This window comes from Maylandia zebra, linkage group LG20, assembly GCF_041146795.1.
Source record: "Maylandia zebra isolate NMK-2024a linkage group LG20, Mzebra_GT3a, whole genome shotgun sequence".
NCBI classification, from domain to species: domain Eukaryota; kingdom Metazoa; phylum Chordata; class Actinopteri; order Cichliformes; family Cichlidae; genus Maylandia; species Maylandia zebra.
The window spans coordinates 8,481,556-8,500,481 of NC_135186.1; the positions used below are offsets into that span (position 1 = coordinate 8,481,556).

General features: G+C 41.7%; 1 protein-coding gene across 3 annotated transcripts in view; it reads right to left on the bottom strand.

Moving 5' to 3' along the window:
* The window catches only part of celsr3 (cadherin, EGF LAG seven-pass G-type receptor 3), a 125,575-nt gene that overhangs the window by 42,484 nt on the left and 64,165 nt on the right, over nucleotides 1-18,926 (bottom strand). For all 3 annotated transcript variants that reach the window (XM_004554001.5, XM_004554002.5, XM_004554000.5), the window contains 6 exons: nucleotides 17,038-17,201; nucleotides 15,495-15,620; nucleotides 14,304-14,473; nucleotides 13,443-13,628; nucleotides 10,886-10,996; nucleotides 8,419-8,587 (listed from right to left, as the gene is read on the bottom strand). In XM_004554001.5, the coding sequence (XP_004554058.3) occupies nucleotides 8,419-8,587; nucleotides 10,886-10,996; nucleotides 13,443-13,628; nucleotides 14,304-14,473; nucleotides 15,495-15,620; nucleotides 17,038-17,201 (926 nt within the window). The remainder of the gene's footprint in view (nucleotides 1-8,418; nucleotides 8,588-10,885; nucleotides 10,997-13,442; nucleotides 13,629-14,303; nucleotides 14,474-15,494; nucleotides 15,621-17,037; nucleotides 17,202-18,926) is intronic.

Below are 18,926 nucleotides of genomic sequence, written 5' to 3' on the forward strand. Positions count from 1 at the left end.
TTTATTATTTGAGGTTTCATTTACTTAACATATATTTTTGTTTAGCAAGGTTGTGGTTATCAAATAGACAGAAATAACATGTAAATGCCTGGATTTCTATCTAATCAGGTAGCACAGACTCATGCCTTTATTGTATGTGGACCTATCGTGCATTTGTTTATGGCTGCCGTGGGAATTAAAGGTCTTTGCTACATTAGGCATGTTAATTACTAATAAACACAACGTGAAGCCGAGGTTGTCAAAAACCAAGGTTTTAGAAAATCTAAATTCTTACCTGACAGCATTAGAGAGTCAAACAATTTGTCCTCACCAATCAGTCATGATTGATTGCTTGTACAACACAAACACAGACAACTTGTTTTCATCATATTTTATCCAGAGCTCCAGACCGATCAACAAATCTCTGCTTTCACCTCGTGTCTTAAGCCAGCTTGGCTTTCAGGCCCTCTTTTTAATTTACTGGCACAGAACAGAAGGACGTCTCTGCAGATCAAAGTGTGACTGGCTGATGTGTGCGTGCAGCTTGTTGAGGTCTGCATTCCTCTCAGCGAAGCAGACAAACATGTGCAAGGTCTGCTTTCACTTGTCCGTCTAAAGAAAATACAGAAGGCGCTTTGCTTTCAAGCCTGTGGCCTTGGCTTCTGCTAGTACTCAGTATTCACTTACACCAGCATTCAAATGAATCCTTTTTCAGTAATTGCATGGCCTTCTAACTTTTTCTGCTCTCTGTACATAATCAAACCCAAACATGCTATATAATTTTTAAAAAAAACAGACACTAACCCAGCTTCATCTCCAAAACTTCACACAATGAAGCTAATTGGAGCCATTGTTCAGTTTCCAATTATTCATCTCACAATTTCTTCTAACAACAAATGCACAAAAACATTGTGCCTATTTTCTGTCTTCTCCACCTTTAATTTTATTGTTCTCTACATCTGTTGCTTTTCTTGAACACACACACACATTCACACATAGGTACACACACACGTACACTCTTCTATCAGCACTATACATCTTTACAGTTTCACCATGGCAACAGAAAAAAGGGAGACGACAACGGCCTTGGCTGTTTTCAGACGCGTATAATGACACTGGCCTTCTCGACACAACACGAGAGCGAGAAAGAGGCTCGAGCCTGAAGAACAAAGAATGGCGTGCATGTGTTTTTCATCTTTCGCAGTCAGGGTGCAGGAGTTGGTTTGAAAAGTTGTGCTTCTCGAGCGCTACACACATTCAGCGTGACTCACAGCTTCGCGTCTGACTTTCCTGTAACACAACATCAGCTTGACTTCTCCACATGACTACAATCAGGAAAGACCAATGAGTCATCTGTTCACTGAACCGTCCATTCATCCTCTGTGTATCCAACTGTCTTCTCTGACAGTGGAAAGATTGTGCGTGTCGAAATTTCCCAAACAAAATGCTCACACTGAGCGCCGAGTTCAGTAACTATGTGACAACGGCGGCTCACGATGAAAGAAAGAAAGCACTCGTTCAAATATGCACTGAACTTTTAGTTCGGTTTGTGCTGTTTTAGTTACATGTTTTAGCAGGAACCTTCTGTGCAAAGGCAACCCACTGTGCCCTGCTGCATAGCGTCAAGAGGTTGACAAGCAAACACGACTGAAACCCCAGTGTCGTCTCTCTGATACAAACTGGTCGTGGAACAATGCCAAAAACTGAACCGGAGCCAGGCAGATGTCAGCGACGTTTCCATAGAGATCACGTGATACTGTGTCTTTGAACGTGAGAGATATAGATCAGTTCATAACAAGGAAGAAATTGCATTTATCTTTTTGGGGGTTTTTTTGTAATACACAGATGAGTATTACAACACAGTTAAGCTGCCGTTTTATACATTTAAGTTCTGTTTCATTCGCTGCATGGTGAACTGAATGAATCAGACTCTTACAGTTATCCTTACTCTGGTCATGATGTTACCATCATAAACTCGGGATCAATCAAACGACAAGTCAATTAATTCAGTCATTTCAGTTGTGGATCCAAAAGCATGAAGCTGTGTGTGAGAGTTTGATTCACTGCTAATGAGTTTGTCTCTTTTCAAGAAACTTTTTAATTTTGTTGTATTCTACTCTTTGTCTCTTTATTGATTAAAAACAAAACAGACTCTCTCTACTCTAATTCAGACATACAGAAGGAATGAACCTCCTTCTGTATGTCTGACCTCCAACTGGCATCACCACGACCTCCACCATCTTACTCAAACTTTCATTTGAGTATGTATTTCTTAACCATGATTAGACATCTAGAGAAGATCTCCACCTGATAGTTTTTCAGTGTAGAAATATTTGCTGGGTAAAAGAAAGCATCAAGAGGAGGCCATGAACACCACACACTGACGTATGGCCAACCCTCTAGCTACCCCACAAAAATCAATGAACAGTTGTTAAAGTCATTAATTTGTCCTTTTCTATCAGAGCGTTCTGCAGAACCCTTTCACCATGCTATTGTTCCCACAAACACACATTTTAACAGTGACATCAACTATTTGACTTGACTTTCTTGAGAGCTTCATTGACTAATTAACACTAATGACAAAATATTCCAGCCATCAGTGTTTTCACATCATCTGAAAGTGTTACAAATCGAACTTCCTGCTCTTTCTTTTGATGCATTAATGCGTTAACGAGCTAACGTGTTGACGCTGTGCAGCCCCACGCACAGGGCGATCCGCGCTAACTCGCTAACAGAGATTTTTCGGTTATGGCGTTAACGTCATTTTAACAAGATTAACGCTTACAGCACTAGTTATAAGTTATCAAAGTGCCTATAGTGATTTGCTGTAGGCCTAAGACCTGAAGGATCACGTCCTGTGTTATCTTTATGCACCATGCAAGTAATGGTCTCAGCCCGATCAACTTCATAAAAATGTTCTGGCTCTGCTGCTGAAGCAAATACTTTGCTGCAGAGGTTGCTGCTGATTTGGAGATTTGGAGACAGAGTTAATGTAGTAAAGCTATTTTAAAGTGCTTTTACTTGTGACATTGTATCCCCTGCAGACATTACTCAGTGTCATGATGTTATTACACACTTTATACCCCTGAGCTGCAATCATTTCAGAGATATTTTTGATTAAAGAAGTACACACTACACAGTACTTGCAGTGCACCATTCATATAGTCATATAACAGTGGTCTACCTGTATGTTTTTTATTTTGATATCACATCTGATCAATAAATGACACTTCCAGTTGAGGAGTCATTTGTCACAGAGTACAACTTTACCCTGATTCAGCACCCTGAGGATCTGGCATCTACTGGCCTGTTCTTCCAGGTTAGAGCACAGGAAACTACAACTCGAAGCTCATATATCTCCACCACTTTTCCCAGAGGCACGGCGTTTAATACACTGCAGCTGCACACCACGCCCAAACCAACAATGCACTTCCACCGCCAAACTCCATTTAAAGAAATATTTATTTGGCACTTGTTTACAGTCTGTAACACCTTGACAAAAGGCAAAAACACTGATGAATTACTCTCTACTGCAGTAAAAGCAGTTACAAGAGTTCTCGTTCTCCAATTGTGTTTTCTGCATATGATCTTGTGGGCTTCTAAACAGTCCGAGAACTCAAATGGACATAAATCAACATGGCTGCAATTTTTCATATTAGATCTCATTTTTCACAACGGCCAATTAGTCTGAAGCAGCTGGCAGCAACACGCACATAGTCATACTTGCTGTATGCTTTCTCACAAACACACGCACACGCACAGACAGTGAGGAGACTAGAAGGCAGATATCTCCTTGCTTCGTCATGCAGAACCTTGTTTCAGTGTGTGTGTGTGATTGACAGAGAGGCGGTGTGTTTCTTCTAGGAGGCCTTTTGCAGGTCAGATGCGCTGTCAGTTACCCAAGACCCATTAAGCTAACTTCAGCACCAGGACAAAACACACAAACACACACATGAAAGGGAATTATTCAGAGTGCGCATCTACTTCTTTCTCCCTCTGCCGTTATTAAACTTTGATTTGTCTCTAAGCAGCATTCATTCTATAACAGTCTCAATTTTTAATGCTCATTGTGCTGATGAAATGTAATGATAATGAAAGCGCATGTGTGTACAGTAAATAAGTGCACGCATATTAAGTTTGTGGAAACGCTGTGTGTGTGTGTGTGTGTGTGTGTGTGTGTGTGTGTGTGTGTGTGTGTGTGTGTGTGTGTGTGTGTGTGTGGTTGAGTCTCAGTGTGAAGGCATCTGTGTGTGTGTGCCGAGTCTGAGTGCATGCTCCAAGTTAACAAGTCAAGGTGTTAGCATTAGCTTGCGGGCTGGTGCAGGATGCTACAGGGATAGCAGTGCCTCTCTGCTTCCTCTACCATGCTGTCAAGGCCTGAGGCTGTCTCACTATATCCTCCACATAGTCAAACTGACTCCTCTTTCACTCCCTCAAGCATCATGAGCATTTTCATCACTTTTTCTTTCTTGGATAACTTTTCATCACCTACTTCTGCCTTCTAAAGGTAGCTGCTGTGGTAGCAGTCTATGCAGAAGACTTTGGAGTGTTATACCTGATGCTCTTTCCTGAATTTTTTTTCCACAGACGTGGGAGGGTGTAAGCTGCTATGTTTATTTATTTATTTCTTCTTATGTGCTGAGGTAGTCTGACCTAGCAATCAGGCATATTCGGCTAAAAAGCACGACATACTACCAATCTCATGAATCTCATTTCAAGCCTGCTGCTTTTCCTTACAAAGCAAAATCAGTCTGATATGTGACAACTGTGACCCATTTTGCTTGTCTGTTTTTAAAGAGTGGAATGGCAACCTAATCACATCCTATACTTCTACAGAACAGCACTGTTAGTGCTGTGTTATAACAAGAAAGTCCTGGGTTTGAATCTGCTGGTCTGTTGGGGTCTTTCTGTGTTGAGACTGAATGAAACCCCTTTTGGCTGCTTGTGTCCTCTCCATGTGATTTAAAACTGGCTGATTGATGTCCATCTCTCTAATTTAGGCCTGTGACAAGCTGGCAATCTGTTGCAGGGTCTCCCCCAAACCCAAACTGCATGAAGCCCCAGTCTCATAGACCTAGAAATTCAACAACCATATGGCAACCACCAGTCAAAGGGGAAAAATGGTAATTCTCTGACCTGTAGGTGAGTGATTGCTGTGATTGTCTCTGTGAAATTCGCAAAATCTCCATCATTCAGAGAATGTTTGTCTTAAGTGAAACTAATGTCGTTCGCGCAACTTTTACTTGGTGAAGGCGAATGTTTTCCATTCTCTGTGTTGCACTTTTTCCAAGTTTCACTACAGCTGAAAGAGTTAAAGGTGAATGTTTGACAAGATGGCACTTTTCATACATACTACACCTACCTATGGGAATCTGCTAGCAACCAAAGTGATCACATGGAGGTTTTTGAGGCACCACTCTCTTTGTGACCAATTTCAACTGGTGCTACAGGTTGCAGCAATCGCCTGCAACCTTTAACAACCACTTGCAAACTAGTCAAGGAATCCCTGAGGGGGTAACCAATCAGTCTGTAGGCCTGTGTGACAGAGGACTAAGTGGTTAAGATAATGAATGAATGGGCGGATGGATGAGTTTTCTCCATCAGTTTCACTTTTCCAGTTAGTTTTGTGTTGTAACCATAAACTGGATATAAAAGCGCACCATTTAATTTGTGGACTCGGGTTTATCATTTTGGCCATACTTAGACGAGGGAGTAAAGCTGAAATTCGCTACACTGAAGTTTGGCTAATGAAAAAACAGGAAACAAGAAAACTGAAAACACATTTCATAATTTTGATCCTTTAACAAATGAGTTATAAGAAAGAAAAAAAAACACATCAGTAGATTTTTCATAAAAAAAATGCTTTAAACTTTGTTTTCTTATTGTCAGGCTTTGAGCACATTTTTTTTCTATAAAGAGAGAAAGGTGCCCTTCCAGACGTTTCATCATTGGGTCTACTGGCATTGACCCGTATGTGGAACCAGCCTCAAATAGAAACTTATTGAATTTGATTTTTTTTGCATTTCACTCTCAGCTTCACGTCTCAGCCTTAGAGGATGCTGCCTGATTATAATTTACTGTTTCTGTCGCTGGTGTTTGCTTTACATTACAAAAGTTCTTCCTAATCTTAAAGAAATATTTGAGTTTTATGAAAAAAATTAAGAGAATAGTTTTTTCTACATGTACAGAAAAAATCTGAAGAAATATTGAAGCAGATTTGAAGGAAGGTGACTAATCTCAAAACGTGGATAGGCAACTTTTGTCTTTCTTCTGGTTTTCTCTTTAATGGTTCTTTTTCTGCTAACTTGCCAGCCAGTCTTTTGTATCCTCACCCCTTTACCCATAATATAAATAATCTCTCTTAATCGCCTCCCGTTCAGCTGGCCTTACATGTTACATCAATACTTTTAGAGCTGAAGAGCTTCTGTTGCATGCACTGCTGCTAACTGCTAGATCCAAATAAATATCAAATATCACTCCTTACGCTGTTCTTCTTCCTTGCTTCACTCTCATGTGTGCAGCTGTCATGTTAATTTTCTCTCAACTCCAAGTTCATCCCTGTGTACGTATATTCCCAGACGTGTCACTAGTGTTTTCAGGCTGTTTGATTTGACTTTCTCGTGCCCTCTTTTTTTTCCCCTTCCTTCCTCCAAACTTTGTGTTTTTCATTTTTTTTACACTATTTCTGTCACCCGCCTTTTTCTGTTCATTAATCATTAATATTTTCACTCCCTTTGTTCCTCCTCTGCATTTTTCATCTTTCAATTGTTTTTTTTCCTCGCTGCATCTCTCTATACAGTATACACTTTCCTTACTCTCTCCTCTGTCTCTTTACTTCTCCACCCCTCTCCTTCTCTTTTAATCATATTCCTTTCCTCCACATTAATTCCACCTCATTATATTCACCTTACTAAGGAGCTTTCGGAAGTTAGCCTGCAGTCGGTCTCTTTCTCTTGGTCTCAGGTGGATGGGGACTCATTATGCAAACCCAAATATCAGTTTAACCCAGTTACAGCACTGGGAGACACCTACGCATATGGACACATTATAATTACTCCCCTTTTTTGTTGTTTCTCAGTAAGCCGGCTTCTTTAACCTTTTACTCTCAAACCTCAGCTATTTTACATTGAATGTCTACAATGGTCAAAACTTTAGACCATTTTGCCTGGCTTGGAGTGGAAAATAACAATGGAAAATACTTTTTGGTGTGTTACATTTTGTCTGTTAATCTATTCATTTTACAACAATCACATCACATCAATCCTTTTTAGCATTTTTGTAGTTGTTTTTTGGGAGCGGGGTACTATGACTATTAGTTTCACCTGTAGTGAAAAAGTTAGCGGTGATGTTGTGTCTTCACATTTAATAAGAGACTTGTTAAATGTGCTGATCTTTGTTTTAGGTGTTACAAATTCACATATTTCTGTGAACATGTTGCATTATTCTGTAGCTGTAAGACCGAGGGTGGGAAAAAAAATGCATACTACATTTACCAGACGTTGGTTAAGGCAGGAGACGGGACAAAGATGGTGAAGCAATCTTAAATTTTTTTATTTATTTATTTATTTTGGGGGAGGGGTCCATTTAGGGGTGGGAGGAGCATTATGTCACAAAATTATCTGACTGTACGAAGAACTGACTCAGATCGACTGCAGTCACTCTCATACAGATTGCCAAGCCATCTGTAATCAGTCTAAGTCTGTCTGAACTGAGGAGTGCAACTTGTCTGCAACACATCTCTTTGCATTATAGGACTCAATTTAGCTGGTTGCTAACCGGCTCTACTTACATCCCTATATAAAAGCAAGGTTGCCAAGTGTCTATATAATTTTTCCGTTAAATCATCTTTTTTGTAGCAATTATGTCACCATTTGTGGAGGAATTTCTGAATTTCTATTTCAAATCTATGGCTGGTTCTGGCTGGACTCTGAATGTGAGTAGTGAATTTGTGTACATGTGGACGGTAACAGATTTGCAACAGGTGGAAACAGACTTGTGATTTTTCATGATTTATCGGTTAACTGTTGTGTTATCACAAACAGACTATAAGTAATTGCCAAACCTCATGCTGTTTTACCGCTGTCTTGACGTACCAAAATTACTTTGAACAGTCACATTTCACTCGTGCCACGGTCTCCAGTAACTGTTTTCCTTAGTGTGACGGTAGCATGAAAACGACACACTAACACTTATATTAAATAAATTTTTTTACAAACCTACAACATTCGTACATACGCGTTCATCAAGCCAATAATGGCACAGTTTTACATCAAAAGTCAAAATATTAGTAATTTTTTCCTGAACAAAAAGGTTGTTTTTAAAAATGGTTAATAACTCGAGATCCCCAGCATACTGCATGTTAGTTTACATCTGTAAATAGACGTCTCTATACTTCGCATCAAGCTCAACTGCAAAGCCCACACCATCTGCTTCACTCACCGGGTTCACATAGACAGGTGTGCCTCTCCCATTGGTCGGAACAACGGCTATGAGCTGGACAGGGAGACGAGAGGCAGGGATTACCGACACTGCAGCCAGTTTCCACTTTGACAGCTCTAGAGGGGCGGGGCAGAGCGGGGGCGTCCGGTCTCACGCCTAATCGAACGCCCTGTAGGAAGAGAAAGTGAGGGTCACGTTACCTCAACACAACACACAAAAACAATAGCAGCTGTATTAGCGTATTCACCGGCCTATCCCAGAGTCATTTTTTACTTTTATTTTTTATCTTCACTGTATTTTGGATTACCCCAGAAATTAAAGCTGTCCTCAAGCAGAAGAGGAGGGCCTTCAAATCCATAGACAAAGAGGAGTTGAAAAGGGTGCAGAGAGAGCTGAGGGGACTGATAAGGAATGGGAAGGACAGCTACAGGCAGAAGATGGAGAACCAGCTTCAGCAAAACAACGTTGGTGAAGTCTGGAGAGGCCTCAGAACCATCTCAGGCCACAAACAGCAGAACTCTCTGCCTGGTAGGGATGTGAGGTGGGCAAATGAACTGAATCATTTCTTCAACAGATTTGATTCAACCATGAGACAGTCTACAACATCGGCTGCAGACTCACCCACCCCCACTGCTGCTGTTCCACCTCTGACACCTCAGACACTTCACACCTCCTCTATTCACCCTGCTCACTCCTCCCCACCCCCAACAACAGCATCCAATACACACTCAACACAAGGCTCCAGCCTGTCTCTCTCAACCACCCAGGTTAGGAGGGAACTGAGGAGGATTAATGGCAAGAAGGCAGCGGGCCCAGATGGCATCAGCTCGAGGGTCGTCAGGTCCTGCGCGGACAAACTGTGTGGGGTGATGGAGCACCTCTTCAACCTGAGCCTGAGGTTGGGAAGAGTCCCACAGCTCTGGAAAACCTCCTGTGTTGTACCAGTGCCAAAGACTTCACGCCCCAAGGACCTCAACAGCTACAGGCCGGTGGCTCTGACATCCCACCTGATGAAGACCCTGGAGCGGTTGGTCCTGGCTCAGCTTCGGCGCCTAACAAGCTCATCACTGGACCCACTTCAGTTTGCCTACCAGCCTGGCATTCGAGCGGATGATGCCGTCATTCACCTCCTACATCGTTCCCTCGCTCACCTGGAGACCGCTGGAAGCACTGTGAGAATCATGTTCTTTGATTTCTCCAGTGCTTTCAACACCATTCTTCCCTCGGTTCTGAAGGACAAGCTGGAGAACTCTGGAGTGGACCATCACCTCACTACCTGGATTTTGGACTACCTCACCGACCGACCACAGTATGTGAGGACTCAGGGCTGTGTGTCGGACAGGGTCGTCTGCAGTACAGGGGCCCCACAGGGAACGGTTCTGGCTCCGTTCCTCTTCACCATCTACACTGCAGACTTCTCCCACAATTCCACCCAGTGCTTCCTGCAGAAGTTCTCTGATGACTCTGCAATAGTCGGCCTCATCACTGATGGGGACGACAAGGAGTACAGAGGACTGACTCAAGACTTTGTGGACTGGTGCCAGCTGAACTACCTCCAGATCAATGCCAGTAAAACCAAGGAGCTGGTGGTAGACTTCCGCAGGCACAAGCATTCTCCACTGCAACCACTGAACATCCAGGGTATGGACATTGAGGCTGTGGACAGCTACAGGTACCTTGGTGTTCATCTGAACAACAGACTGGACTGGACTCATAACTCAGACGCCCTCTACAGGAAAGGGCAGAGCAGGCTGTACCTGCTGCGGAGACTCAGGTCGTTTGGGGTGGAGGGCCCACTCCTGAAGACCTTCTATGACTCTGTGGTGGCTTCTGCTATCTTTTATGGTGTGGTCTGCTGGGGCGGCAGCATCTCTGCTGGGGACAGGAAGAGACTGAACAGGGTGATCCGAAGGGCCAGCTCTGTTCTAGGATGCCCTCTGGACCCAGTGGAGGTGGTGAGTGACAGGAGAATGGCGGCTAAGCTGTCATCCCTGTTGGACAACGTCTCCCACCCCATGCAGCAGACTGTGACAGCACTGAGCAGCTCCTTCAGTGGGAGACTGCGGCACCCACGGTGTGGGACGGAGAGATTTCGCAGGTCTTTCCTCCCCACTGCTGTCAGACTCCACAACAAAGACTTTAACTGAACAAACACACACATCCACACATGTGCAATAACACTAAGTGCAATAATCTTTTCTGGCATCGTTGTATTTTTACTCAGTTGTATATAGCATTCGTATTCTATTTTTATTCTATTTTATTCTACTGTATATAGTATATTATTTTATTCTATTCTGTACAGCTGTGTACTGTATTTATTCTTATTGTATTCGAATTTTTGCGTCATAACTTTTGCACTGTCCACTTCCTGCTGTGACAAAACAAATTTCCCACATGTGGGACTAATAAAGGTTATCTTATCTTATCTTATCTTATCTTATGAGTTAAAAACTCCATCCTTTACCTGTATGCATCCTCTTATCCCGTTCTGAACCTCCCCAGATCCCAGCACTCCTCCAACATGCAGATGTTTCACCTTCAAACCATGAATCTCATTTCCCACTATCACTGTTCCCTAATGGGGAAAGAAGGAAAGAGGTGGGGGAACAGATGGAGACAGGAAAGGAAAAGAATATGATTATTAATAGCAGCAAACACACTCAGCAATGAAGGGTAAAAAAAAAATAGTTACAAGCTAGTGACCATCAGTAAAAACATAATTAAAAAGATGTTTCTGTTATGAGTTTACATCAAAATGAACTGAAAAAGATACGATTTTTTTCCCTGGAAGGATTATTGATTTCCAGAAACCGCTATATTGTTATTTACCGATATATCAGCGAGCAGCGCCAGGTTATTATGAGGCTTGTGTCAGTCAAATAGAAGGGGAGGTGGAGAGGAGCGTGAAAAGAATTCGACTGAATGATTGGCTTCATTAAACAGAAGAAAACCATAATATGCAATCACTGCAGAGAAGGTCAATGCTCAAGTGATAACTCCAGCAGAATTGTGAAGAAATGTTGACAGGCAACTTGGCTTGCGAGGATCATGAAAGCAAAATCAATGAGCCGCATTCATCACCGTTTCAGCAGCAGTAGAAGATGCTAAAATGGAAGCTGAGATATGTCTGATAACAGCGGCACATGTGCCAAAACCCCTTTCAAAGGCAACTGCCGTTTAATTGTTTAATAATTTTGTATTTGAAATGTTTTTCTGCACCATTTGCTCAGTGTGCTACTTGATGCACTTTGGAGAATAGCCTGGTGAACTACAATGAACAGATGAAAGACATAACGTGCTGACAGACGATTTAGGGAATAGCACGACATAAAAACACGACAAAGGCTGTTTGTGTTTGCTTAAACCGAGCCAAAGATGATTATAATACGGACGGTGGTTGTGCACGTGCTTCTCTGTGTTCATGTCACTGCCACATATGTACAGGCGCATACATCATACTAGCGCATGCACGGAAACAAACATCGCACAGTACAATCTGACATAATAATCCACCGGAGATTAGTGAAACGAGGATTAGAAGCCCACATCTTGGGGAGTCTGACGCTCTGCAGGATTTTAGAAAAACCTGTATATGTTCTAAACATTTATATGTATGTGCGTATGTGTGTGTGTTTCTTTGATATAGGCTTTGTATTTGTTTTAAAAAGGCAGGATGTTGTATAACACTGTCAAGGATTGTTAGGCAAAGAACGGAAGGAGGGAGAAGTAATAATGCAGTAAGAAATAAAAAGATAGGAAGATAACAAGGTTTACTTTTGATGAAATATACTTGAAATGTACTATGAATATACCTTAAGACGTGTGTGAAATACGTTTTTGTATGTTCCAAAGACTTTTTTCATGTCATGCGAATTATACCCATGGCTCATATGTAAGGTAAATTAAGGAAAATGAACTCCGACATTAGAATCTCAGCTGAAAATTTAACCCTGCATAACATTGCTTTCAAAAACGCAGACTGCAAGAGTACTTTATTAAGCACCTGTTGACCAAGCACGCCAAAACCTTGCCATTTCCTTTTAGCTGCTATGTATGCCAGTATTTTTAAGATTAGACACAAAGCTTTTTATTTCAATAAAGCTTACAGTTAGGGCTGATTAGGTGACCCTGAACTAGCTCCTTCTCATGTTACAATGAGCTCAGTCTGCTGAAGGACTTTCTGTAACGCGCTGATTATTTCTTCTCCACTGACGTCTTTTTCCCCTCCATGTGTTTATACATCACTGCATATCATTATATGTGTCCTCAGTCTCCCTATGTTCTTTTTTTTACTTTTCTCTCCAACCCATCCCTCAGCCAATTGCAGCAGATGGCTGCCCTTCCCTGAGCATGGTTTCATCCTGTTGAAAGGGAGTTCTTCCTTCCCACCGTTGCCTAGTGCTGCTTACAAGGGGTTGTCTGATTGGTGGTTTTCGCAAAAATTCACCAGCCCAATCTACAATAAACTAATATCTTTCTTAATTTAAGGAATTCATACAATTGGTTATTTATTTATTCATGTTTAGCATCCTAAAATACATCCTTCATCGCTTTGGCTCAAAGCAGGAAGTGAGAGAGACGTCTGTACTTATGGGGACATTCTGGATTAGAGGAAATTAAATAGGTTTGCTTTCCTCGATTCATATTAAATGCTTTAAAATTTCAATTAAGTACTTCTCTGGCGATTACACCAAATAATATAGCCCATCAGGGAGCTGCAGATTTCAAACAGACAGAATAAATGGAGAATTACAACTGGAAAAAAAGAATTGCCTCTTTTAATTTGAACACAGTCAAAAAAATTAATTTTTAAGCCAAATTAAGCCTTATTGATTTCATAAAGCAGATACGACAAAAAACCTTCTTATTCATTTAAACTATGCTTGCAGGATAAATTTAATATTTAATTTACTTTTTTTTCAAGCTATTAAAGGACTTTAATTTCCCCCCCTTTAAAAAAATCGACTGTACTATGTGCCTCTAGGGTAAGTGTGCTCGATTTCGATGATAATTTGCACTACCTGATAGAGTCCGAAGTCCAGCCGCAGTGTGGCGACATAGCGAGTCTCGCGGCCACTGCGAACGTCTCGCAGCTCCAGCTGGAGGTCGTGCCACCGGCCGTCTGCCACTTGAACCTGATCCAACCGCAAACGCACCGGTCTGGTTGAGCCGCGGGTCACCGAAAAGACCAGCTGACCATTAATTACCTGATGAGAGCGAGAAGAATAAATGAATAAATAAAATTCGCAAATCACATTAAAAGAAAAACAAAAAGAAGAAAAAAGAGGGAGAGGGAGAAAAAAACGATCCACTGCTATGACTGTGTGAGTGTGACTGTGTGTAGGAGCGTGAAATCCGACGTCTTGGCTCAGCTTCCACCGAGATTCTGCTAATTTAAAACACTCTTTGGATTTAGCATCTGAAACTTAACGTATATAAACAAGCTCAAATTGTGTTTAAGCCTAAATGCAGTTAAAGCTTTTTGAGTTTCTGGTGATAGTGGAAAGGTTGGTGAAAGGAAGGGCACCATTTATAGATGTACTCACAATCAGTGTTTCAGACGGTGAAACATAAGAAGCTTCTTCAACACCAGATATGGATACTTTTAAAGAAATGTGAACTGCTTTCAGACTCCATGGAGCCTGGTGTTATTTAAAAGGGAACAGTAGTCCCAGCTGTAGACTCTTTTATTATTATTAAAATGTAAACCACTGAATTTCCACTAATACTACTTCTTCTTCTTTTGGCTGCCCAATCCATCTCAGCCCATCCCTCCTCCGTCACATCAACCCTCTGCAGTTTTATCTTCAACATCCTCAATATCCCTCCTCCGCTAACCATCTCGACCTTGCCTCTTAAATGTTAAATGTGTTCGTGCCCACCTGGAACACCAGGCTGATATACTGGCCAGCCTGGGCCTGCAGCAAAGTCCCTTCACGGGCTCTGGTTCTGAACACCAGGCCGAGGTACCAGGGTGCGGAGATGGTTACGTCATTCTTCAGGTCCCACCAGAGGGCGCTGTTACCCAGAAAGCGGTGTACGTGTGTCATCACTGAGGCGAAGAGAAAAAAACGAAAATGAAAATTAGTGAAATTTCCGAAACAATTTCCAGATGATACTGTTGTCCTTATCCGTCAGTCGGCAACATAATTCTTGTAGTTGTTCACTTTAATATTGTGTGTTTTTCAAAGCACATGTAGCATCATCAGGACTATTGGTTTGTTGGTTTGAAGGACAAACAGACCATGTCTGTTCGGGCATGACGTGATCTTTAATGCATTTCATGCCCAAATAGCTTCCACAGTTGTTTGCTCTCTGTTGTTTAATTACCAATCAAAGGTATAAAAGCTTCCAAAATTAAATGATGAAACATATGTTACACTGCAGTCTCTGAAGTACAAACTAAGTCCCAGAACTTGTGAACATTTTTCACTGAGATCAATAAACACCATGTTTTTTTTCTTTTTTTCCCCTCAAGTGAATCTTGACGCTTTATTTCCCCTTAGAGTTGGATGTCTGTGCTCGCAATCAAGACATGCCAGTAAAAATAAATGAGTAAAACCACCTGGGCTAGTGAATGTCCACTCATGAGAGGGAAATCTCTAAAGGTTTATTACGGTTCAGTTATACACAGGAAATACAGCCAGATATCTAGTAACAACTGTCTCATGGGCTAAATTTATTCTTAGCTCAGTCTGTTGGACTGTATTTTTCCATCATCAATTCTTCCTTTTTATTTAAGACGGTGCATTCATATTATGCAGGTCAACACTCACTGAGCCACATTAAGTGAAAAGGTGTTATCTGGGGGATTTAAGCTTAGGTAAGCTGTGAACAAATTAATGAGGTGTTAGTATAATTACAGCCGAAAAACAAAGTCCTGTGAAAATCAGGTTTTAAAAATAAAACGTTAAAATCCCAGCCACTGCTAGAAAATGCTCGTTCCACCAGCAACTGTCTTGCTACTTACTAATAATTATGCTGAAGTGGCATGATAAAATTAACATTGTTAAAGGTTGCTATTAGTGTAGTTACTGTAGGGCTACGGGATAAGAAAAATCTCGGCCTCTTACCGTGGCTGCAGTCCTTCCCACCGTATCCTAGGGGACAGTCACAGGAGAAAGTCTCCCAGCTCACACTGCAGGTTCCTCCGTTCTGACACGGGTTGGACTTACAGAAGGGATGTTTGGCACTGCAGCCTAGTGGAAGCAGCAGAGATCACTGAAGTTATAAAAATGAATTGCAACATACTGTACATGATAAGTCTTCATGCTGTCACTGTGAGCTTTATAACATTACCCACACACACAAGCATTTTCAAAATAAAGTTCAACCGATTTTTTGGCTATTTGTTGGTCTGTTGGTATCATAATGACACCAGGAACGACAAATACCTACAATGACCAATAAATGATCAAATTAAAAGGTAAATAAGACTGGAGAAACACCCTTCAACCATGTAATGAGTGTTGATGTTACACTGTTTGTCCATCAGAGGGACCTCTACAAGTTCCCTGTTGCCAACAAGTCTTTGGAACGCCAAACACAACAACCCGCTGGTCAGGCAAAGCGTAATTAAATAAATAATTGACTAAAACAAATGTTAAGGAAATGTTTTTCTTTTTGGTATGCCTGAAAGAAATTGGCCAATATTTCTAAAACTCCTCTGTCGGAGTAATTCAGGGTGTTTAAAGTTTTCAGTCTAGTTAAAAACACTCAAAATTGAATGAAAAGTGGTGATCATCATTTTTATATGTTCAAGTGCATAGTGTGGAGGATGTCATAAGGCCTTGAGGCAATCGGATGTAAAACACAATATTTCTGAGTGTTTTATGTTTAAATCGGACAGATTTGGTAAAGGTAAATGGCCTGCATTTGTATAGCGCTTTTCTAGTCCATAGCGCTTTACACTACATTCAGTCATCCACCCATTCACACACACATTCACACACTGGCGATAGCAAGCTACATTGTAGCCACAGCTGCCCTGACAGAGGCGAGGCTGCCGGACACAGGCGCCACCGGGCCCTCTGACCACCACCAGTAGGCAAACACGGGGGTTAGTATCTTGCCCAAGGATATTTGGCATGCAGCCAGGGTGCAGCCTGGGATCGAACCACCGACCTTCTGATTAGTGGCTGACCTGCTCTGCCACCTGAGCTACAGCCACCCTGTAACTGTTTGCCCTGAATGCGACTGGAAGGTTAAAAGTCATCAAAAATACGATATGAAAATGAAAGATATGCAAACAGTTACACATAGTAGCACAACAAAACAATGATGTATAACAAATGTTTTCCTTTCATTTCACTGACTATAATAAAAAGTAATGCAAGCACCCAGTCCACCAGTGAAAATCCAATTTCAGTGCAATGAAGCCTAACTATATATGACTATATGTGAAGAAGTGGCTCTACCCCATTATTGTTTCCTATAATGTTTAGAAGCACAAAGTGGTTCGTAGCACACAAACCCTTAAAAGCTACTTCATTTAAATACTAACGTTTGTGTGTGTTTTGCCACAATGGGTGAAAAGGCTATTGAGAAGGAGCTAAATGTTACTAATGCACAATAATACATGTTTGAAGGAAAGCAAACATGGTTCCCAGCACTGACCAGGAAGCGTTCCATTATTGGCGATAAATCCAGCCATGTCCAGCGGTTTGCTATCGATGTGCAGCTCTTTCATGCAACCGATAAACTCCCTGGTGCCAAAGGGAAAGTTGTCTGGCACATTAGGGACTCCACCCAGAAATAATGGACCAGTCAAGTCCAGAGACCTAAGAAACACAAAGATAGAAAGCAAGGAGTAAATATAGTGGAGAACAAATGGGGTTATGGAAGAAACACAGGATTATTCTTCTTCAAGTAAGAGAGGGAGGAGAGAGGGATGAAAGAAGAAGGGGTGAAAAGAAGGCAGAACATGAAAGAGGGTATGAGAGAGGGATTAAACAAACCTAGAGATTAAACATGTCATCAGAGGTAAATGAAATGTGTCATCATTCAGAATCGAAATCACAGAAAAGCAGGGGATGTTGAGGATAAATTAGATGATGGTGTTTTTTAAGGTAAAAATGGAAACAGAGAAGGAACAGACAGATTGAACACAAATACACTGAGAAAGAAAAGGAGACAGATGAAGAGACAGATGAACAAACAGGAGATTAAACAGGAGTTACATCAACCGTCTTGAGAGAAGAGGTAGAGGTGGATGACAAGATGAAGAAGGAGAAAGGAGACACAATCCGGCAATAAAAGGTGGTAGATATAAGGCTACGTTCACACTGCAGGCGAAAGCGCATCAAATCCGATTTTTTTGACCCTATGCGACCCATATCCGATCATGCTATGACAGTGTGAACGGCGCAAATCCGATATTTTCAAATCCGATCTGGGTCACTTTCGTATGTGGTACTGAATCCGATACATATCCGATGTTTTAGAAAGCGACTGCTGTTTGAACGGTCAAGTCGCATTAAATCCGCCTTTTACGTCACCGACACAAGACTGAAGCCAATTATCAGCGCCCGAGAAGACATCGCGAACGCTTCCTAGCCATCCAGTGTAGATGTCAGTGAAACTGTTGGGAAGACAACGTGAACATGTTATTTGTACTGTATAATCTGCAGATTCTGACAGAAATCTGCAGCTATCCTTTGAAGCACCGCTCCTCTCTTAAACAGCAATAAGGATCATTATTAGGTTATTTACATTATTATGTAAATAACAAAATAACTTAAAGCAAAAATTGGGAAACGTAAAGTCCGAAGTCTTTATATTAACGGCCATCAGTCAAACAATACTGTTTGTTCTTGGTCTAAACAGAGCGCGTTGTGTGTGACATCTTCTTTTGCGCATGCGGGCCGCTTTGAGCGTTCACACTAGAGCGCGTTTGCTGTCGCATTTTATTTGTAGTGTGAACGAGGAGACAAAAAATCGGATTTGATCAAAAAATCGGAATTGAGCATTAAGACCTGCAGTGTGAACGTAGCCTAAGTGCAGCCTGCTCTAGGAGGAAGAGGGGGAATGGCAATGCCAAAGGAAGAAAAAAGCTTGAAAGATAGATGAACAAACAAGAGATTAAGTGTGAGTTACACCAAATGTCAAGAGGCAGATGACGAGACAGATGGGTATTGGGAAGGAAAGAGGGAATACGAGGAGGAAAATTTCGGCGGGATAGAAAGTGACAGTTATGGGACTGCGCTGAGTGAGAACCAAAGAGAGACAAAGTTTTGTCAGCAGAGGACATCACTGGAAGAGAATGTCAAGACTGAGCAAGAGGCGGGTGGAGAAATGGAAAGGGAGCAAGAGGAAGAGAGGGTTGACGTGTTAGTCTTTAGCCTTCCTCTTTGATCCGTTTTCTTTTCCCTCAGCCTCACTTAGTGCTGACAGACGCGGCAAACGTGATTACAGCTTACAGAGGCGAGGCCAGACATCAACACTATGACACGCTGCTCTTTCAGTGCATGTGCGGATACGCTTTATGTGTATGTGTTTTCTTGCAC